Genomic DNA, 23,281 nt, shown 5'->3' with positions numbered 1-23,281 from the left:
ATGGTGTTCAGGAAATGAGTTAGGGCTGTGAGCAGTAAAATTCAATCCTATCCTCACCCACTGCACGCACTCCCCAGCAGGACAGCAATCTGAAGCACCATCTCTGTTTGACTTGCCTCCTCTTTAGCCTAAGCCACTACGTTGATGGAAGTGCCCTATTACGTTCCCACGCAAGTCAGTAAACACACTGTACGTCAGTCTGCTCAGTACGAATCAGGCGTTAAAATTGGGACTTCCCTTATCAGTGTGCACTTATCTACTGGACTTATTGGCAGCATCCATTGTTTTTCTTTGCTTTGGACACATCTGAACTCATGCTTAGCAGGGCAGGAATCCAACCATCTGTTTCCACATTAGTTGGGAACACTGCGCTTGAGAAAGAATATTTTATTTTCTGGCCTGCACTTCACTACTGGGTCAGATTTCACTGCTCTTGTCTCCCCTTGGAGTGTCTAAATTTCACCAAGATTATTCAAATTTTGAACTTATTGTCAAGAGAGAAATAGCCACAGCCCTTGTAACTTTATGCTGATTGTAAACATGTTATACCTTCATAAAGCAGAATCTCAGGCCAACTGTGCTAAACAAAATTAATATTCTGTTATATTTACAACATTTAAAGTGAATTCATTCTAAAATACCTGGTACCTGGTCCATGCAGCTGCTATTATTCAGATTGGCAGAGGAGGAATTTGAGAATACATAAAGATACCCCAAAGCCTGTCCATCATCTACAAAGTACAAGTCAGGCACAGTGATAGAATGTTGTCCACTAAGCTCATTGAGTGCAGCTCCAGGAGCACTCGAAGTTTGGGACCATCCAGAAGGGAACAGACACTTGAGTGGCAACACATCCATAAACGTTCCTTGTCTCCACCACTAATGTTCAGTAGCAGCAGTGTATATCATCTTCAAGATGCACTGTAGAAATTCACCAAGGCTCCTTAGACAGCACCTTCCAAACCCACGACTGCTATCATCTAGAAGGACAAAGACAGCAAAATGGATATGGACAACATCTACTTCAAGATTGCCTCCAAGCCACTCACCATCCCACAAGTAAATTTCAAACAAAATATTGCTGTTCCTTCTGTGTCACTGGGTCAAAATCCTGGAATCCCAAACTCAATGGGATGTGGATCTACTTATAGCACATGGATAGCGGCAATTGAGGAAAGCAACCCACCACTGCCTTCTCGAGCAACTAGGGATGGGCAATAAATACTGGCACATCTTTGAGTCAACTTAAGTAGAATGAGAGTTTTTTTTTATAAATTGGTAAAGTGAATTACAGTATTTCCACCATGCATTGATCAGTAGGACAGAGAGACCTGGAGTTAAGGTACTCAACTCTCCTGGTTTTGACAAGACCTGTGGGATCTGCCTCTTGCAACATGGTAGGGGGGGAGGGGGGTAATGTTTATTTGGAATTGAGCTATCGTTTGCTGTAAATTCTTTCATTGGGCTCAAGAACTCCTGTGGTTGTCAAATTGTCTTCTGACATCCAGGCTTGGATAGTCTTCAACTCCTTCAGATCTAACATTGATAAAGTTCAAAAACATTGCCTTGGATTTTGTCACTGATCTGTCAGACTTCTGTGTGATAAAGACTGCCCACTCCCAGCTCTGTTATATTTCTTTCCTCCAGGGCTCCATCAGCCATCATGCTGCTGAAATTAACAGTTGTTTCAGCGAAGGCTTAGCCAACCCCCATGGTTAAAGGGCGAGAGTGCTGCGGATTGTGTTATTTAATTTTTCAAGCTTGTCTCACTGATTATTGTGTTTGAAGCAGCTTGGCTGATTTGGAGCAACTGCCTGGTTGTGCTGTGTGCGTTCTGGAGACTCCCTCCGTGTGGTCTGACTGCTCTAGCACTCTGAATGCTAATGGTGATAGCAGCGATATTTCACTTTATCCTCTGAGCCAAGCTTAACTCTGGTTCATGAGCAATAGGAGGAAACTGCTCCAATTTTTGAAAGAGAATGCCTAATAGCTGTGAAGCTGCTGCGTTTTTAAAAATAAAACGTACTGTCAAATGTCTGACAACTGGTAAAAGGACAATCCCAGATGTTGAAATTGGTTTCATAAGGTCAATGAATTCACGGTTGAATGCACGTTATGTCAGTGATGATTTTCTATTACATATGAAGGACTAAAAACCATTGCCATGCATGGCAACATGCAAGCTTTTAACAATGGAAAAATCAAAAACAAACATTTTAAGGGGCACACCTCAGGGAAAGTCTCGAGACAGCAGCAGACATGAGAGAATGATGTGATTCATCACATAAGTTACTTAAATCAAGACCATTGAAAGAGTAGTTTACAAAGGTTCTGTCAGATGTAGAAATTGCTAAAAGATATGTCTTCTGGACACAAAACCGGGGGGCAAAAATAGTTTTTATTCTTAAATTGCATAGACTTTTAATTCTCAGTTTGAAGGAATGCCTCCAGTTGGGAAAATTAAAGCTTTTCTTTCGCATTTTGTTAAACGACATAAGGGATTGTACGTGGCTTACTTTCATCTTTCATGATAATGATGAGGAAACTGATTCCACTGTCACACATTCAGCAAACATTCTAGAAGAGAATGGCTATATAAAACATTTCATCCTGTTGTGTTATTAAAGTGTATAGCAATGTTTCTGACTCCACTAAAAAGGGAGAGTCTCTCCAACCATTTTTGATTTTGGAGAAACAGACATAAATGGTAGTGATATTTCATGATGGATTCAACTTTACTGTGCACTGATGCCTCCCACAGTGCTATATTTCATGATGATAGGTCTTCCTTCTGTGTTCCAAAATAGAAAAGAGATCAACTTTTTCTGATAAACAGCTTGGAATCTGTTACATGGTGGGTGGTATTTAACACTCCCTCCAACAGTGAGCTGGGAATTTGTGGGGAGCCATATAATTGGGTGGCGAGGTGTTCAGTGGAGATCCCAAAGTGTTCCTGACTTCCTCAGATTACGTTCATGGCAAGAAAGCTTGAGGAAACCTTTCCCAACCCATAGATAATTGAGGTCTGCCATTTAAGGTTGTCACCTTGTCACCACTGGTTCTCCAGCAGTAGGCAGATGGCACTTCCTGGGCAAAGTGCCAGGTAAGCCCTGATCAGCATGTTGACAGTCTTTTTTTTTTGGGCAGCCCATGCTCAGCTGAGAAACTTGGTGATAGCAAGGACAAATGGCAGGAAGGTGCTTGCCTGCCCCCTTAAACTGATTTTCCTCACTGGAACTTCCCTGACTGGCCTTGGTGGACCCCACTTCACCTACTGCTCTTCCAGCAATGATCTTCAGCCTGGGCCTTCTGCAGTACTAGCTGCAGCCAGTGCTCCTTGTGGCACGGTTGACCTGTGGACAGCAGCTCTTGAAGCAGGATATCTGCCCAGTGCCCCCATTGCCAACCTGATAACTGCCTGATTGCTGTTAAACCTCGTAAGGACAGGAAGTGTCGTGGTGGTGGTGGTTCTGCTTAATTAAATTCTGCTTAATGTTTCTGTATTGGGAATGAGGAAGCACATAAGAGTCTTTCAAATTGCATTGCATACTTAATGAAATGATATGCTTTAGAGACATCTGCATTCAAACAAATGTCAGTTCTCTAATTTAAACATTGTAGTGAATAGATCTGATATTGAGAACCTGTCTGGATTGAATTTTAACAACTGTAATGCACACTGCATTTAAAGTTAATTATAAAATATAATTTCTAAGGAGAAAAAAGGTGGAATTTTTCAAAGAATATGTGAATACAGCTGAACATTTAATATTTAAACCTGCACATTCAATCCCAGTCTCAAAATGCAAACTGCATTATGGGTTTCAGGTTTGAAGCAAAGAAAGAAAGCAGTTACATGCAAGTCTTGTGAAAGCTGCATTTAAAAGTGCTGTTGAAATCAAGTGTACCATGCACTGCTTTTATGCAAGTGTCAAAACATTTTCCAAGTTGTTGAAGTTAGCAAGAAACCACCAGGTTGAAGAGGAAAGGAAGGCTCTTCTGTCATTCAATGTCATTGTTCTATCATTGTATTAGTACTTATAAGATGTAGCAACTGTATTGGCACCTGCATTCATCAATGGTAAATCAACCATGGTTAATGAAAGAAGTTGAAGATTGCATTGGGTCGAAGGGAGTTGCTTTTACTAATGGTTCCAGAAGATTCAGTACTATGTCCACAACTGTTCACAATCTATAAATTATTTGAACGTCTGGACCAGTTATAATAATATTTCCAAATTAGTTGATGATATCAACTGTGTGGCAATGTAAATTGTGAGGAGGTTTCAAGAGGGCCTGGACAGGTTAAATGAATAGGCAAGGATGTGGCAGATGGAATATGTTGAGGAGAAGAGTAACCTTATTCACTTTTATAGAAAGGCAGAACATATTTTTAAATAGTATGAGGTTTGACATTTTCTTTTGACCATTTCTCTTTACTGAATATAAAATTTGTGAAAAAAGTTGGGAGGAAAGCTGTTTAGTGCATTGTCAAGCATCGTCTAATTGCGTAATGAGTGATTTTGCTTTCCAATCGGCATTGGAAAGCAGTGCATCACAACGAAAGGTGTTTTATCGATGACTGACTGAAACGTGGGGACAAGTCACATCCTGAGACCTCTGGGAATCAATTTGATCTCAGTCGGTAACCCTATTTGATGATTTGGGTAATAGATGAAAGTCTCCTCTTCACCCTGAATGTGCGATCTGTCCAGACATACATTCCCCATCAGAATAATCTGATGGATCTCAATGTCTATCTTGAAAGGAAGTTTGTTTCCACCACCATCTTACTTTGCCTGGCTGAACTTATTCTCATTTTGGTCAGCTTTTCCTTTTAATTTGTCTCATTTTCTCCAAATCAGAATTGTGACTGCGGGTACCCACAATCGTCCCAGCTATGCCTGTCTCTTTTATGGGATATTTGGAACCTCCCTTGTTCCAAATCTACTTGGGGAGCCAGCCCATAATTGTTTCTCTGATACGTTGATGATGTCATTCAGAACTGGAAAAAAATCAATTTGCTTGCAATTCCATCCTTCTCTCATCTTTCAACTGGTCCATCTGTGACTCTGTCTTCTTTCACTTGTACTTTCAATCTTGTCTATTGTATTGTGTGGACTCAGTGGGCTGAATGGCCTGCTTCCATACTGGAGGGATTCTACGATCATCTATTTGCTGCTCAAAATGCAATCCCCTCTACATTGGCAAAACCAAATGCAGATGCAGAGATAGTAGGAACTGCCAATGCTGGAGAATCTGAGATAACCAGGTTTAGAGCTGGATGAACACAGCAGGCCAAGTAGCATCAGAGAAGCTCCCCAAATGAAGATGCAGACTGGGTGACTGCTTTGTGGATCATCTCTACTCTGTCTTTAAATGACCCTGATTCCCAATTGCCTGCCATTTTAATAAACCATCTTATTCCAGTGCTAACATTTCTGACCTGAGCCTGCAGCAATGTTCCAACAAAATGCAATGCAAGCTTGAGAAGCAACATCTCGTTTCCTGCTGAATCATTTTTTTCACTTTCAGGAACTCTGTTGAATTCCACGTGAGAGTCTAACCTGGTGACATCAGTCCTCCATTTTTCTTACATTTTTCTCTCTCCCTTCATCCCCCTCAACCCACGCACACACATGCACATGCACAACATCACATTTTACATCTGTCTTTCTCTTTCACCTAGACCTTCAGACTGTCCGACCTCCTTGGCCTCAGTCAAAAGTATATTTTGAAAAAATGCACTGTTTTCTTTTCCAACCCTTTTCAGTTCTGAAGAGACATATTGGACTTGAAATGTTAACTGTTCTCTTTGTACAGCTACTGCCAAGCCGCCTGTGTTTCTCTGGCATTTTGTGTTTGTTTCAGATTTCCAGCAACTGCTGTATATTTCTTTTATGTGTCAGAGGATTGCTCTCTCCTTGTAGCCCTGCCTGTTCTACTTCAAATATTCATCCAACTTTACTTTAAAAGACAAAACTGAATATGCCTCGAGGACTTCATCTGGCAAAATGTTTAGTTCCAAGAAGCATCAGTGTAAAGACATTTCTTCTAACCCCTCTCCCTACTGCCTAAGTAAGAAATTTAAATTGACCCTTTAATATGCAGGGGAAAATGGGGTTTCCCTCTTTACCAATTAAAGCAATTAATTGATAACATTGAAAGCTGATATTAAATTTCCTCAGCCTAGCTTTGCTTTTAGGATGTAGGAACCTAGAAGTAAGTTATTCAACCTGTTGAGTCTGCTCAGCCATTCAGTGTAATCATGACTGATCATCACTTCACTGTCTTTTTTCCAAACTGTCGTCTTATCCTTTTATGTCATTGACACTTAGAAATTTGTAAACTCTATTTTAACTATTTTTAATGACCCGAGTTTCCCACAGCCCTCCTGCAGTAGAGAATTTCAAAGATTCAAAACCCTTTTGAGATTTTTCAAAAAATTATCCTGATCTTTGTCCTTTTGTTTTCCCCCTTATTTTGAGATTGTGTTCCCTGTTTTTACATTCCACAACCAGAGGAAACATCTTACCCGTATCTACACTGTCTGTTCCTTTCTAAATATTTTGCAGGTTTCGATGTGATCATTTCTCTGAGAGAAATGGCCCTGGTATCTCTGGCCTCTCCCATAATGATTATTTCCCACCTCCGGCATCACCACAAAATTTGTTATTTAATTGAAACTGTGCCGCATACTTAATCCCGTGCTGATTGATCAAGCAACTCTGCAGTTGCTTCTGTTTTCATTATAGTGTGTGCAAAAGAACAGACACAATAAAATGGATTATGTCCACTAGAAAGCATGAGCCCCGATGAATGCTTCCAGTGTAGCAGGATACCATAAGTTGTTTAGCCTTTTTGTAATCCAGAGATAAACACTAAAATACTGAGTCTCAAAGCAGGATGACGTGACAGTTTGATAAACTGGTCTGCTATAAATCTTGCTTGAACCACAGTGTGGCAGGCAGCCACAGGCAGTTCTCTCTTGAGTTTGTAGGGAAGAAATCTGTGGACTGACCTGATAAAGGCATGTGCAAATAATTAGTGTGCAATAAATCTCCATTGAGTCAGCAGTGTAAATTTTAGCTGTTTTCAACTGATCCCTAACTGTTAGCAGAGCATTGCAGTTTAAAGTTTCAGAGCGATCTCTGAATAGTTCCAAAATGCCTCTAGTTTGAATACGAGGAAGTATTTTGTGTTGTGTTTTGCTTCTTTCAATCTTCATTTGGGAGATTGCGAGGCCAGGACAGTGTGCAGTCGGTAAGATGGATATTTGTTTGTTATACTGGATTTCAGCTAAATGTGGTTCTTTTGAACATTTTGCATGATGTTTTATCAAGTATATTTTGTCAATAGAAAATAATAGACATTTGTAAACGAATGTATTTTCTGTGATTTGAGATTTAAGGTGGCAAAATTTGGCTCTTTGGTGGCCAGATGTTCGTTGATGCAACTGGCCATTTGGATACGAAAAATAGCATCTGAAACACATGTATACACCTCTGGTGCGAGCTGTGCTGTACAAAATTTTGATGCAAGTTTTAGCATGCGTGAGCATGTGGAATGTCCGATGGAAGTATGCATAATAAGCAGATTGTCATGTCAATCAATGTATCTCCAACTAACGTCTAAAACATAGGCAGCTGAATGTGGTTTTAGCAGAAGGAAGGGCCCCAGATATTTAAAGGAATCAACAACTGCCTTCAGGTTAACTACTGACGGATGTCTACTGGCTAGTGTTGCAGATTTAGAATGGTTTAGTGATTTCTAGAGCATTTTGAAGTTACTGGAATCTTCACTGAGTGATGTGGCATTGTCTTAACTTCAAGGATTTTGCATTGATCGTGGTATAGACCTGAACCCAAGCAGATTGCATCCCCTTTCAACTAGAACATGAACAGAGCATTATCTGAGCCAGCACAGCGCAGGAAAAGCTGTGCAAGAGGACCTCAGAGAGAAGGGTCTCGGCAGGAGACACTTCTATTCTAGAGTTTTCACAGAGTAAATCTTAGACCGTTACAGTCTGCTTAGTTTCTCTGCTTTGTTGAAGATATCCTGTTAGGTGAGGATGGTATTTCCAGTTGTGAGAGTGACTGTCACCATGAGCTTTTATATATGTTTGCTCCATAATTCCAGCCTGGGGAACTGGTAATATTTTTAACTTCTCCCATTTCCTGTCCTCTTGGTGTCATATTAGTAACAGCAAAATGGTGTAGATCGTGAAAATCTGAAACAAACACACAACAACACTGGAGAAATTCATCAATGAAAAGAGAAACAGCGTTAATGTTTTGAGTCTGGTATGACTCCTCTTCAGAACTGCCATGTCATCATAAGGATTGCTGGCTCCCCTACTTGTAGATAGTATGACTAGTTGCACATACAATATTTTACAGGTGCCACAGCCATCTGTATCCATTACCTTTCACAGAATTTGTCTGGAGATCCTCTTGGTCCTCAGTGGGTAGTGCAAGACTCATTCCCTTTTGATTAGATTAGATTAGATTCCCTACAGTGTGGAAACAGGCCCTTCGTCCCAACAAGTCCACACTGCCCCCTGAAGCATCCCACCCAGACCCATCCCCTATAACCCACACACCCCTGAACACTACGGGCAATTTAGCATGGCCGATCCACCTAGCCTGCTCATCTTTGGACTGTGGGAGGAAACCGGAGCACCCAGAGGAAACCCACGCAGACACGGGGAGAATGTGCAAACTCCACACAGACAGTCACCCGAGGCTGGAATCGAACCCGGGTCCCTGGCGCTGTGAGGCTGCAGTGCTGACCACTGAGCCACTGTGCTGCCCTCCATTTTCACCAGGTAATCAGATTCAGCATCGAAGAACACAGGAGCATCACCTCTTCCCCTATTGTACCATGTTTCAGACCTCTTTTGTGTTCATCATAATCCTTTCAACAAACAGTTTGAGCAACTGCTCCAAGCTGAGTGCACCTCGTTTAATTAGCACAGGTCAGGTTTACGTGGTGTTAGCCAAACATTGAGGCCCCTGCTGAGGTATGCAGCTGTCCATTGGTAAATTTACCATTGGCTGCATGCACCAATCTTGTAGATGAGCAGGCAGCACAAGGTTGGTGTGCTCTGGTCATCAGAAACATTGGTTGTAAGTCAAGTGAGCATTGAGATTCCTAGCCCTGTTTTCAACCACTCCTTGGAATAAGGTACTATCTAACTTCTTTTAAATTTTCCTAAAATGTTGTGCGTCAAATGGTCCTCAAACTACTTTCCATATTCCAACTATATGTCCCGCTTCACATATTTATTGTTATCTTTAATTTTTGTAATAACCTTTTCTCATTTGATTCCTTTCTATTTAACTCTTTCGTCACAGAACATAGAACACAGAACATAGAACATTACAGCACAGTACAGGTCCTTCAGCCCTCGATGTTGTGCCGACCTGTCATACCGATCTCAAGCCCATCTAACCTACACTATTCCATGTACGTCCATATGCTTATCCAATGACGACTTAAATGTATCTACCGTTGCAGGCAAAGCGTTCCATTCCCTTACTACTCTCTGAGTAAAGAAACTACCTCTGACATCTGTCCTATATCTTTCACCCCTCAATTTAAAGCTATGGCCCCTCGTGCTCGCCGTCACCATCCTAGGAAAAAAGCTCTCCCTATCCACCCTATTTAACCCTCTGATTATTTTATATGTCTCAATTAAGTCACCTCTCAACCTTCTTCTCATGAATGAAAACAGCCTCGAGTCCCTCAGGCTTTCCTCATAAGACCTTCCCTCCATACCAGGCAACATCCTAGCAAATCTTCTCTGCACCCTTTCCAAAGCTTCCACATCCTCCTTATGATGCGGCGACCAGAACTGTACACAATACTCCAAGTGTGGCCGCACCAGAGTTTTGTACAGCTGCAGCATAACCTCTTGGTTCTGGAACTCGATCCCTCTATTAATAAAAGCTAAAACACTGTATGCCTTCTTAACAACCCTGTCAACCTGGGTGGCAACTTTCAGGGATCTGTGTACATGGACACCGAGATCGCTCTGCTCATCTACACTACTAAAAATCTTACCGTTAGCCCAGTACTTTGCCTTCCGGTTACTCCTGCCAAAGTGCATCACCTCACACTTGTCTGCATTAAACTCCATTTGCCACCTTTCAGCCCAGCTCTGCAGCTTATCTATGTCTCTCTGCAACCTACAGCATCCTTTGTCACTATCCACAACTCCACCGACCTTAGTGTCATCTGCAAATTTACTAACCCATCCTTATACGCCCTCATCCAGGTCATTTATAAAAATGACAAACAGCAGTGGATTCAACACCGACCCTTGCGGCACACCACTAGTAACTAGTCTCCAGGATGAACATTTCCCATCAACTACCACCCTCTGTCTTCTTTCAGCAAGCCAATTTCCGATCCAACCTGCTATATCTCCCACAACTCCATTCCTCCGCATTTTGTACAATAGCCTATTGTGGGGAACCTTATCGAACGCCTTGCTGAAATCCATATACACCACATCAACCGGTTTACTCTCATCTACCTGTTTGGTGACCTTCTCAAAGAACTCAATAAGGTTTGTGAGGCACGACCTTCCCTTCACAAAACCGTGCTGACTATCCCTAATCAATTTATTCTTTTCTAGATGATTATAAATCCTATCCCTTATAACCTTTTCCAACACTTTACCAACAACTGAGGTAAGGCTCACTGGTCTGTAATTACCAGGGTTGTCTCTACTCCCCCTCTTGAACAGGGGAACCACACTTGCTATCCTCCAGTCATCTGGCACTATTTCCGTAGACAATGACAAGTTAAAGATCAATGCCAAAGGCTCGGCAATCTCCTCCCTGGCTTCCCAGAGGATCCTAGGATAAATGTAACCCGGTATTTCCTTATTTAGAGTTATCAGGTGGGTGTTCCCTGTCATCTTTGCTCTGGACTGTATGCTAGGAGATATCTGAGAACTTCTTGGGGTGACCTACCATTTCAGTCTGACATGCTGACCTTTTCTTGGCACTTGTCTCAGGCCTGATCTGTTGACTTGTTCTTGGATTGTGTCAGGGTAAACTTGGACTCCAAAATCACATCTGTAATTTCTCCAGCAGCCACTAAATGGAGATTGGGGTCCACCTTGCAGCAAGAAGTGAAACTAAAAGGGACAATTTAACGAAGGCTAATCTTCATATGGCTGATTTTTGGGAGAAACTTAGCAGCTTGTTCTGACCACCTAATTTCCTCCATTAAATGCAGAAATAAGTTATGTTTTCTGGTGTCTTTTGAAAATTGTGATATTACATCCATAATTGGGAATGAATTTGTGGTTTTCCAAATGTCATGTTGCTCTATCTTAAGGGAATTTTATGGTGCATTAAGATTATCGCTGATTTAATAGTCTTTGCTCCCCTCAACCCATCTAGCCTCGAATTCCAGCCTCACATTGATAGATTTCAAAACCCAAACCCTTTTTCTTTTTCTTTGGTCACAACCTTTACCTCTTTGCCCAAACATTTGGTCACCGCTCCTGACATTCTATTCTTTTGACTACCATTTCCCACAGGCTTTTTGAAATACCTTGATTTTTTTTTCTGAAATACGTAAATGTTTGTATTTAGTTTTATACTTTTGTTCTATATACAGTTTTTAAAGAGAGATTTTTCATGATTAGTTAATTTTGGAATAAAACAGTGGCTGCGTGCTCAGTTCTGTACAATTTCCTTGTTTTGCTTTTGAACAAGAATCATTAGTAATGTTTTAAAAGTATTCCAATATTTGGATGAAACAGGTGGGGATAACATTAGTTATAAAATAATTTATGTAGGTGATGTATTATGCATGTAACTTTGCCATTTTATTCTGTTGCCAATAATCTAGAGACAGTGGGTCAGATTTTTCTGTTTCCATGCCCAGCTATATAGGACTTAATCACGCACATAACCCTCTGAAATCCTATCTATGCAATTTTACCCATTTGCTATACCAATCTCATTCAATAGAGTCCAGTTTGGGAATAGGAGATCAACCTCAGCATCGTTAGGTAGAAAAATGGGACTCAGAATTTTCCATTTATCACATCCTATAAAGAAGCAGCATCAGATTCATTAAATTATTTTAAGTTGACTTAATGCAGAAATCCAACAATTTCTAAATTCTGTCCACTGTAGCTGTAGGTTCAACTTGGCTTATTTGGCAGCATTTAGACTTGGAATATGGTCAGGTTCCATGATCGGCACAGAGCACCATTTAGGTTATTTCATTAATTTGTTGCAATACAGAGGGACTACTGCTGGTCAGCTTATAATTTAGTTGGGGCCTCATTATGTCCTGAAGTTACTGGTAAAGTGCAGTAATTATTTTTGTCATAGGAAAACATGGCACGAGTAGATTGATTTCAGTGGAAAAGAAGTATGGAGTGGGATGTAAAACGGAGCGGCTGATTTGCTATCATTCATTTTTCACTACAACCATTGACCAATTAATCCATGCTGTCATTCAGGCAAGATGTTAAACTGGAGCCTTAATTTTCACTTAGTTGTAGAGTTACACAGCACAGAAATAGACACTTTAGTCCAACTTGTCCATGCTGACCACCTATTTACACTGATCTAGTCCCATTTACCAGCAGTTGGTCCATATCCCTGTAAACCCTTGCTATTCATGTTCCCACCCAGACGTCTTTTGAATATCATAACTGTACCCATCTCTGCCAGCTTGTTGCATACACACCCCACCCTTTGCGTGTATATGTTACCCCTCTAGTTCTTTTTTTAAATCTTTTCCCTCTCACCTTAAACCTACGTCCTCTAGTTTTAGGTACCCCTCCCCTGGGGAAAAGACCTTGGCTATTCACTCTATCCACGCCCCTCTTGCGTGTCAGATGCATAGAGACCAGACATTTTCAAGCTCCGCAAACCCAACACGGGATACAACGATGAAGGAAATTGGATTTACATTCTGTGATGATGGGGGTTTCTTGGAAGGTGGGCTGGGTGACCTTGAAGTGGGAGTTTGTATTGCTGGCTGTGGATGCGGACCAGATGTGTCGGTGCACCAGCGTTCTGTGGAAGATCAATGGAGAACGAGTAAAACCAAAAGCAACCCTTCAGTCCTTGTCTCTCATATCTTACTCTCCCAAATGTATACCCCGCACTATCTCCCACCCACAATGCAACCCATGTCCCAGCCTCCGTGCTACTTTCATGCTCTGTACAAAACCCCCAGTGATTCCCATACATTCCACACCAGCCAATACCTACCCCAGATACTTTATAGCCCAAATGCCAATACATGTTAAGCTATGCCCCCTACTAAACACCCTCCACAGTTTTGCCTACCTACCGTAGCAACTCATTTAATATCCACCATGGGCGGAAGTCAGGATCTGTATGTATAATGTGGAAAAAGTGCATTCTGTTGAATAAATTAAAGCTATTGCAAACTTTGATGTGTTGTAAAGAATTCATTCATAGAAACTTCTTTACTACATTTCTTAAACCTTTCTTTCAAGTGCAATTGGAGTTAGCACCTTGTGATGTCTTCAGATCAGTGGAATACAATCAGAGAATTATTTGCAATTTCATAGGTAATTACCGTAGTGAATTTGCACACTGCAAGTTCCCAAAAACAGCAAGTAGGTGACACTAAAATCTGTTTTTAATAGATTGAAAGAGGAATATTTTCGAGGACACCAGAAGAGCTTACTGTTTTTCATGCGGAGTCATGAGACCTCCTATATCCATTTGAGCTGGTAGACCGATGTATTGGCCCAGATTTCCAGCAAGTTGATGGACAGCCTCCACATCACGGTGAGAGTGGAAAAAGTGGCCAAAATTCACACAGCTCTTCCGTTTTCACGGGATGGGAATGGAATCAGGCCAGGTTTTCTACATCCATTTTTCACATCACAGTCCAAAACCTGTCAATCAAACAATGCAATGGAACACACCCAGCTGTAGTAATGGATCTTTATGAAATCAGTGAGTGAAATCCTCAGACTGACATCAACAGACAGATTGAATTAGAAAGCAATTTTAAATTCTTGTTTTAAAGGTCAAAAGCTTGGACCGTTAAACATGTTGACAGCTTGACAGGTCCATTTGGCTGCTTGAAGTTCTTTGGACAACTTTGACAGCTTAGCATTTCCAATGGGCTTGTTCACTTTTAGATACCTCCATGCTCACTTTTAACAATCCTAAAGAATATCTGGTCAAATTTCTGTAAGGGAAACCAGATCCACCCACTCCCACAACAAGGTACCTGATCCTAGATCTAGTGTTCACACTCTGGGTGTCGAGTTACAGAAAGGCTAAAGTCCCACTCCATTTTGCGCAGCTGATTATTTAACAAGCCAGCTGCTCTTGTAAAATAAACCTGACATGATTCCACTCCCATCGTGTCAAAATGGAAGAGCTGTGTGTGGGGAGGATTTCTCAATTTTGGCCACTTGTACCCTTCTCGTCATGATGGGGAGGTTCTCCATCATTCTGGTGGAAATTTGGGACAATACATCTGTCGACCAGCTGAAGTGGATATGGAAAGTCCCCTGATACCATGTAAAAAACAGCAAGTTCTTTGGGTGCCCTGAATATTATTGTTCCCTCAATCCACTACAAACCTATTTGTTGTTTGCAGGACCCAGCAGTGTGCAAATCAGCTTCTGTGATTACCTATGAAATTGCAAATATTTCTCTTTGTTAGTAATCCACTGATTTGAAGACATGATGCGCTGCTAATTCAATGCAAGCCCCTGTTTTACGAGGTCCAATGTTAAGAAAAAATGTATATGCTTTACTGATGCTGATTTATGATGCAATCTAACAATTGCACTGTTCTATTTATTCTAGGTTTACCAGAAGATTTTCACAATAAAGATTACAAACCACCTTCAGAGCCTCCATGTATTATTGACAAGTTATGTTCCTTACATGACGGGTTGGAATTGGAGGCAAAGGGTATTAAACAACATTACTGGAAGCCATACATCAGGAAACTTTTCGAGAAAAAGGTTTGAGAAGTGAATTACATTCTTCAGAGGACTACTACTTAACAAATCAGTGTTTATCCTTTATATTAAATTTAGACTACAATCTGTAAACCAGCATTCTAAGGTCCGAATTCAGAAAGCTGCTACTCTGCACTGCCTGCCCTTTGTGTTTGTATGTATTGACGAGAGAACTGGTGCTCATGCAGATATGTCAAGGTGTTGAGTGTGGGAAACGTGGGAGTGTGTACACTGCCACTATAAAGCACTGCAGAATCCAGTGTGATATGTTTTACTGCAGAGGAAAACTTGATATACTGTGCTACTCTATTTCAACTTCATACATGAATCCTATGCTGTGTCATTGAAAACACTTGCCTATTTAATGCAGCAGCTTTGTGGGCTCTGGAACGGGTTAGTTTGAAATCAGACGTGGCTCTTAGTTTACTATGCAGAAGATGTAGAACAAAGATTACCTAATTACAGAAACTATAGAAGTGTTGCAGAGAAATAGGGAAGAGACACACCGCATTGAGGCTTGCTTCATGTCTTCATGAAGCAACATGCTTCAGGCGGGATAGAGAGGGAGGTAAAAGGGGTGGAGGAGTTGCAGTAATGGTCAAAGACGATATCACAGCCGCACTGAAGGAGGGCCCCATGGAGGACTCAAGCAGTGAGGCAATATGGGTAGAACTCAGAAATAGGAAGGATGCAGTAACAATGCTGGGGCTGTACTACAGGCCTCCCAACAGCGAGCATGAGATAGAGGTACAAATATGTAAACAGATAATGGAAAGGTGTAGGAGAAACAGGGTGGTGGTGATGGGAGATTTTAATTTTTCCAACATTGTCTGGGATTCACTCAGTGTTAAGGGTCAAGACGGAGCAGAATTTGTAAGGTGTGACCAGGAGGGTTTTCTAGAGCAGTACGTAGTAGTCCAACTCAGGAAAGGGCCATACTGGACCTGGTGCTGGGGGATGAACCCGGCCAGGTGGTTGATATTACAGTAGGGGACTACTGTGGAAATAGCAACCATAATTCCATAAGTTTTACAATACTCATGGATAAGGATAGGAGTGGTCCTAAAGGAAGAGTACTAAACTGGGGGAAGGCCGACTATACCAAGATTCGGCAGGATCTGAGGAATGTAGATTGGGAGAAACTGTTTGAAGGTAAATCCACATTTGATATGTGGGAGGCTTTTAAGGAGAGGTTGATTAGCGTGCAGGAGAGACATGTTCCTGTGAAAATGAGGAATAGAAAAGGCAAGATTAGGGAGCCATGGATGACAGGTGAAATTGTGAAACTAGCCAAGAGAAAAAAGGAAGCATACATGAGGTCTAGGCGACTGAAGACAGACAAAGCTTTGCAAGAATATCGGGAATGTAAAGCGAATCTGAAAAAAGGGATTAAGAGGGCTAAGAGAGGACATGAGATCTTGCTGGCAAACATGGTTAAGGAAAATCCCAAAGCCTTTTATTCATGTATAAAGAGCAAGAGGGTAACTAGAGAAAGGATTGGTCCACTTAAGGACAAAGAAGGAAAGTTATGCGTTGAGTCAGAGAAAATGGGTGACATTCTTAACGAGCACTTTGCATCGGTATTCACCAAGGAGAGGGACATGACGGATGTTGAGGTTAGGGATAGATGTTTGCTTAGTCTAGGTCAAGTTGACATAAGGAAGGAGGAAGTGTTAGGTATCCTAAAAGACATTAAGGTGGACAAGTCCCCAGGTCCGGATGGGATCTATCCCAGGTTACTGAGGGAAACGAGAGAGGAAATAGCCGGGGCCCTAACAGATATCTTTGCAGTGCCCTTAGACACGGGGAGGTCCCAGAAGACTGGAGACTTGCTAATGTTGTCCCCTTGTTTAAAAAAGGGCAGCAAGGATAATCCAGGTAATTATTGACCGGTGAGCCTGACGTCAGTGAGCCTGATGTCAGTGGTAGGGAAGCTACTGGAGAAGATACTGAGGGATAGGATCTATTCCCATTTGGAAGAAAATGGGCATATCAGTGATAGGCAACATGGTTTTGTACAGGGAAGGTCATGTCTTACCAATTTAATAGAATTCTTTGAGGACATAACAAAGTTGATTGACTTCAGTAAGGCGTTTGATAAGGTTCCCCATGGCAGGCTGATGGAGAAAGTGAAGTCACATGGGGTCCAGGGTGTGCTAGCTGGATGGATAAAAAACTGGCTGGGCAACAGGAGACAGAGGGTCGTAGTAGAAAGGAGTTTCTCAAATTGGAGACCTGTAACCAGTGGTGTTCCAAAGGGATTTGTGCTGGCACCACTGTTGTTTGTGATATATGTAAATGATCTGGAGGAAGGTGTAGGTGGTCTGATCAGCAAGTTTGCTGATGACACTAAGATTGGTGGAGTAGCTGATAGTGAAGGGGACTGTCAGAAATTACAGCAGAATATAGCTAGACTGGAGAGTTGGGCAGATAAATGGCAGATGGAGTTCAATCCAGGCAAATGTGAGGTGATGCATTTTGGAAGATCAAATTCAAGGGCAAACTATACAGTAAATGGAAAAGCCCTAGGGAAAATTGATGAACAGAGAGATCTGGGTGTTCAGGTCCATTGTTCCCTGAAGGTGACAACACAGATCAATAGGGTAGTCAAGAAGGCATATGGCATGCTTTCCTTCATTGGGTGGGGTATTGAGTACAAGAGTTGGCAGGTCATGTTGCAGTTGTATAGGACTGTGGTTCGGCCACATTTGGAGTACTGTGTACAGTTCTGGTCGCCACATTACCAAAAGGATGTGGATGCTTTGGAGAGGGTGCAGAGGAGGTTCACCAGGATGTTGCCCAGTATGGAGGGTGCTAGCTATGAAGAGAGGCTGAATAGATTAGGATTATTTTCATTAGAAAGACGGAGATTGAGAGGGGACCTGATTGAGGTCTACAAAATCATGAGAGGTATAGACAGGGTGGGTAGCAAAAAGCTTTTTCCCCAGAGTAGGGGACTCAATTACTAGGGGTCATGAGTTCAAAGTGAGAGGAGGAAAGTTTAAGGGAGATATGCGTGGAAAGTTCTTTACACAGGGTGGTGGCCGCCTGGAACGCGTTGCCAGCGGAGGTGGTAGACGCAGACACGTTAGCGCCTTTTAAGATATATTTGGACAGGTACATGGATGGGCAGGGAGCAAATGGACACAGACTGTTAGAAAATAGATGACAGGTTAGACAGAGGATCTTGATTGGCGCAGGCTTGGAGGGCCGAAGGGCCTGTTCCTGTGCTGTCGGTTTCTTTGTTTCTTTCTTCTTTGTTATTAGTATAGGCTGCATTTGAACAGGAGATAGTCCAAGAGATGGTAAAATAAAACAAAAAACCATGGATTCTGGAAATCTGAAACAGAAATTGCTGAAGAAACTCAGAAGTTGTGAGAGCAGCTTAGAGAGAAAGTGGAGTCAACATTCAGAACCCTAAAGAAGGGTCACTGGACTCAAAACATTAACTCTGTTTTCTCTCCACAGATATTGCCAGACCTGCTGAGTTTCTCCAGCAATTTCTGTTATGTCCAAGAGAAGGTAGGTTAATGTCAACCCCACTACATTGATCATTTATCTTATTTCACATTTAAAGGAATGGTTTGTATCCTAATTATGCAATTCAAACAGGCAATATTTAAGATTATGAATTATTTAACATTTCTTGACATTAGTTACTGAAAATTGTGCATTTCTGATTGATCATAGATCCTAAAGGGAAAAGCAGAAACTCTTACTGGCTTTCTGGATCCTGGGAACTTTACAGAAAGTGTGTAAGTCATGAAGATATTCTATCTCTCAGGCTGCAAAGAACATTTTTCCCCCATCTGAAATCAAATGGCATATTACACAAGAAGCAGGAAACCCTACTGGTTTAGAGTTAGGACTCCATGAAATTTCTGATGAGTGAAATTTCCAGGTTCTTTCGATTATACTTTCACTCAATTGCTGATCAGACTCAACAGCTACGGAATTTGATAAGGCTGATAAATGGACAAAGATCATGATGCTAAACAATCCATGTGTTTTTAAAAATATTTGTACTTCAGCTCAGTGTTTCTGGCAAATACTGAAAACAATTTTAACTTGGAACACACTTCTGGAGTGCAGTTGCAAAATTGAATCTATGCAACAATGTTAAAATATTTTACAAAGTACTTTATTGTCATCACCTTGTCACATGCTTATTGAACTACATTTTCATGCTTCATTTGGGTGTAGGTTGAGGGACAGGTTTGTTGGGCTTTTCATGGGACTTTTGGAAAACCTGCTAGTCATTTTTTTCTTGGTAACAGTTGTCTAATATCCTTGAGTCTCGGCCAAAATTCATTCCTCGAACAACATCATTTAAACATGTTGTCTGGTCAGTTATCATAGTGCTGAATTAAGACCTCACTGAGCACAAGTGGCCACTGTTTCTTTATGTTTAAGTTTTTGATTACACTTGGAAAATACTTATTCTTCTGTGACGCATCTCGAGGGCATGAAAATATGTGTAACAATAAAACTATCTGAATAATGATTTTTCGAATGTTTTCTGTTATCTTTTCTTGCTTGCATTACAGAAAAGCTATTAACAAGGCCTATGAAGAATACGTGTTAACTGTGGGAAACATTGATGAAAGGATTTTCCTGGGTGATGATGCAGATGAGGAGATAGGAACCCCAAACAGGTTTCTCAGCAACATGTCAAATGCAGAAACAACTGAAAGGATGCAAGTGGAGCACAATCTTCAACAACATTTTGACAATGTAGGTATTCAGCTTTCTAGTTGAATGTCTGACTGTAATATGGCATATTTATTGCATGTCACAGTATTGGAAAACACATGGTAGGTGATTTTGGAAATTTGCATTCTCCTATGTTGACATTTTTTGACTTTGCAGGGTGAGTAAAAGGACATCCCATGTGTATGTAACAACTGGTTCTCCTTTAATGACAGTCACATCTTGTGTTGGTAGGACTCAGACCAAAACCTTATATTGTTTCCTCCCTAGTAAGGAGGAGATCAATGTTGGTTTTTAGAGAAATTACCAATCCTCAATGGTCCAAGTTTCTTAATTGGTCATGGCTGAATTCTCTGATTCTGGTGATTACTGCACGAACTCCCTGAGCATACTGACTTCCAGTTTTATGCTGGGCTCCTTATGAAAGCAGGGATTCTCTGAATAGGGAGACCAGCCTCTGGCCCCATTCCTTCTGACATTGTTTGCCTTGTAAGGGATATGATTTCCCCACTGAGGCAATAAAAGCTGTATTTATGCCCCTGACTTCTCTAAGAATTCTCTGGAATCCCCCTGCAATAGTTGTGAATGTGCAACAGATTGTTTAATTCTTTGTAGCCTGGTAAAGTATTTTGATTATTTGATTTCCAGTTATATAGTTTGTATGTACTATTTCGATTATTTTCATTATCTGAAGTCAAAGGACCAAACAAATTCCTTTAAGGTTGAAATTATGCTGTACGATGTCAGTGAGACACTTTTCACAATACGCAGTGTTAAAATATAGGATCAGCCAGAGTCAAATAATGAAATATGATTGAAAAGATGCAGTTTTATTGATTGTTGGTTGAGTATCTCTAATCATGAAAATGGGTCCCTGTGCCCGAGTGCATCATGACACATCAGTAATTTTAATGTGTTCAGATGAAATTCCATTCTCTGTACACTAAAAGAACATCGAACATTACAGCACAGTACAGGCCCTTCGGCCCTCGATGTTGTGCCGACCTGTCGTACCGATCTGAAGCCCATCTAACCTACACTATTCCATTTACGTCCATATGCTTATCCAATGACGACTTTAATGCACCTAAAGTTGGCGAATCTACTTCCGTTGCAGGCAAAGCGTTCCATTCCCTTACTACTCTCTGAGTAAAGAAACTACCTCTGACATCTGTCCTATATCTTTCACTCCTAAATTTAAAGCTATGCCCCCTCGTGCTCGCCGTCACCATCCTAGGAAAAAGGCTCTCCCTATCCACCCTATTTAACCCTCTGATTATTTTATATGTTTCAATTAAGTCACCTCTCAACCTTCTTCTCTCTAATGAAAACAGCCTCAAGTCCCTCAGGCTTTCCTCGTAAGACCTTCCCTCCATACCAGGCAACATTCCAGTAAATCATCTCTGCACCCTTTCCAAAGCTTCCACATCCTTCTTATAATGCGGTGACCAGAACTGTACACAATTCTCCAAGTGCGGCCGCACCAGAGTTTTGTGCAGCTGCAGCATAACCTCTTGGTTCCGGAACTCAATCCCTCTATTAATAAAAGCTAAAACACTGTATGCCTTCTTAACAACCCTGTCAACCTGGGTGGCAACTTTCAGGGATCTGTGTACATGGACACCGAGATCTCTCTGCTCATCTACACTACTAAGAATCTTACGATTAGCCCAGTACTTTGCCTTCCGGTTACTCCTACCAAAGTGCATCACCTCACACTTGTCTGCATTAAACTCCATTTGCCACCTCTCAGCCCAGCTCTGCAGCTTATCTATGTCTCTCTGCAACCTACAGCATCCTTTGTCACTATCCACAACTCCACCGACCTTAGTGTCATCTGCAAATTTACTAACCCATCCTTATACGCCCTCATCCAGGTCATTTATAAAAATGACAAACAGCAGTGGATTCAACACCGACCCTTGCGGCACACCACTAGTAACTGGTCTCCAGGATGAACATTTCCCATCAACTACCACCCTCTGTCTTCTTTCAGCAAGCTAATTTCCGATCCAACCTGCTATATATCCCACAACTCCATTCCTCCGCATTTTGTACAAAAGCCTACTGTGGGGAACCTTATTGAATGCCTTGCTGAAATCCATATACACCACATCAATGTGGAAGCTTTCGAAAGGGTGCAGAGAAGATTTACTAGGATGTTGCCTGGTCACCTGTTTGGTGACCTTCTCAAAGAACTCAATAAGGTTTGTGAGGCACGACCTTCCCTTCACAAAACCATGCTGACTATCCCTAATCAATTTATTATTTTCCAGATGATTATAAATCCTATCCCTTATAACCTTTTCCAACACTTTACCAACAACTGAGGTAAGGCTCACTGGCCTATAAGTACCAGGGTTGTCTCTACTCCCCTTCTTGAACAGGGGAACCACATTTGCTATCCTCCAGTCGTCTGGCACTATTCCTGTAGACAATGACAAGTTAAAGATCAATGCCAAAGGCTCGGCAGTCTCCTCCCTGGCTTCCCAGAGGATCCGAGGATAAATCCCATCTGGCCCAGGGGACTTCGCTATCTTCACCCTCTGTAGGATTTCTAATACCTCTTCCTTGTGAACCTCAATCCCGCCTAGTCTAGTAGCCTGTATCTCAGTATTCTCCTCGACAACATTGTCGTTTTCTAGAGTGAATACTGTTGAAAAATATTCATTTAGCGCTTCCCCTATCTCCTCTGACTCCACACAACTTACCACTACTATCCTTGATTGGCCCTAATCTTACTTTCTTCATTCTTTTATTCCTTAAATACCTGTAGAAAGCCTTAGGGTTTACCCTGATCCTACCCGCCAGCAACTTCTCATGTCTCCTCCTGGCTCTTCTGAGCTCTCTCTTTAGGTCCTTCCTGGCTACCTATCGACTTGGAGTATAGAAAAGGTTGAGAGTAGGGTGGTCCGAAATAAAGTTTCAGGGATGCAAGATGGCACCGGCAAGCAAGAAGTTGGTTTGAAGTGTGTCTACTTCAATGCCAGGAGCAATCTCATTGTATTTGCCTTTTCCCCCAGCTGTAACTCTTGCCCAGTGGTATACACCTATCCTTTTCCATCACTAAAGTAAACATAACAGAATTGTGATCGCTACTTGTGCTCACCTACTTCCAAATCTTAACACCTGTCCATGCTCATTCTATAATCGAATGTGAATTGTTATAAGCCGTATAAATTAAATTAGTTTAAATAGCAGGCAAATGCATTTAATCTGACTTCATATCATTTTCTGTTCTATTTATGTGAAATAATTTTTGAAGATCAAGATGCTGAAAACCGAACAATAACTTTTAATTTTTTGAGGTGATTATGTATTTCACTTTTCTGTGAGGGAAACTGAACCATTTATCAAGACAACAACTACCTGCTGTGTGTTCTTGGCAGCACCAGGCACACACATCATGAAATTACACACATCCTTACCTTGGACTTCCTGTCTGAACTTCAGTTTCACACAACTGGACCAGACTATTAAGAAAGAGCATGAGTACATAAGAAATCGGACCAGGTATAGATGGTACATTACTACATCTCTTCACATAAGTCTTGATTAAAATTTGTAACTTTT

General features: G+C 41.4%; 1 protein-coding gene across 2 annotated transcripts in view; it reads left to right on the top strand.

The window, feature by feature from the left end:
• The window catches only part of rbl2 (retinoblastoma-like 2 (p130)), a 126,019-nt gene that overhangs the window by 66,925 nt on the left and 35,813 nt on the right, over positions 1–23,281 (top strand). For both annotated transcript variants that reach the window (XM_059651660.1, XM_059651661.1), the window contains 3 exons: positions 14,841–15,001; positions 18,689–18,753; positions 19,546–19,732. In XM_059651660.1, the coding sequence (XP_059507643.1) occupies positions 14,841–15,001; positions 18,689–18,753; positions 19,546–19,732 (413 nt within the window). The remainder of the gene's footprint in view (positions 1–14,840; positions 15,002–18,688; positions 18,754–19,545; positions 19,733–23,281) is intronic.

This window comes from Stegostoma tigrinum, chromosome 16 (genome assembly GCF_030684315.1).
Source record: "Stegostoma tigrinum isolate sSteTig4 chromosome 16, sSteTig4.hap1, whole genome shotgun sequence".
NCBI classification, from domain to species: domain Eukaryota; kingdom Metazoa; phylum Chordata; class Chondrichthyes; order Orectolobiformes; family Stegostomatidae; genus Stegostoma; species Stegostoma tigrinum.
The sequence above is the reverse complement of the archived record's forward strand: the minus strand, read 5'-3'. Positions and strand labels throughout refer to the sequence as shown.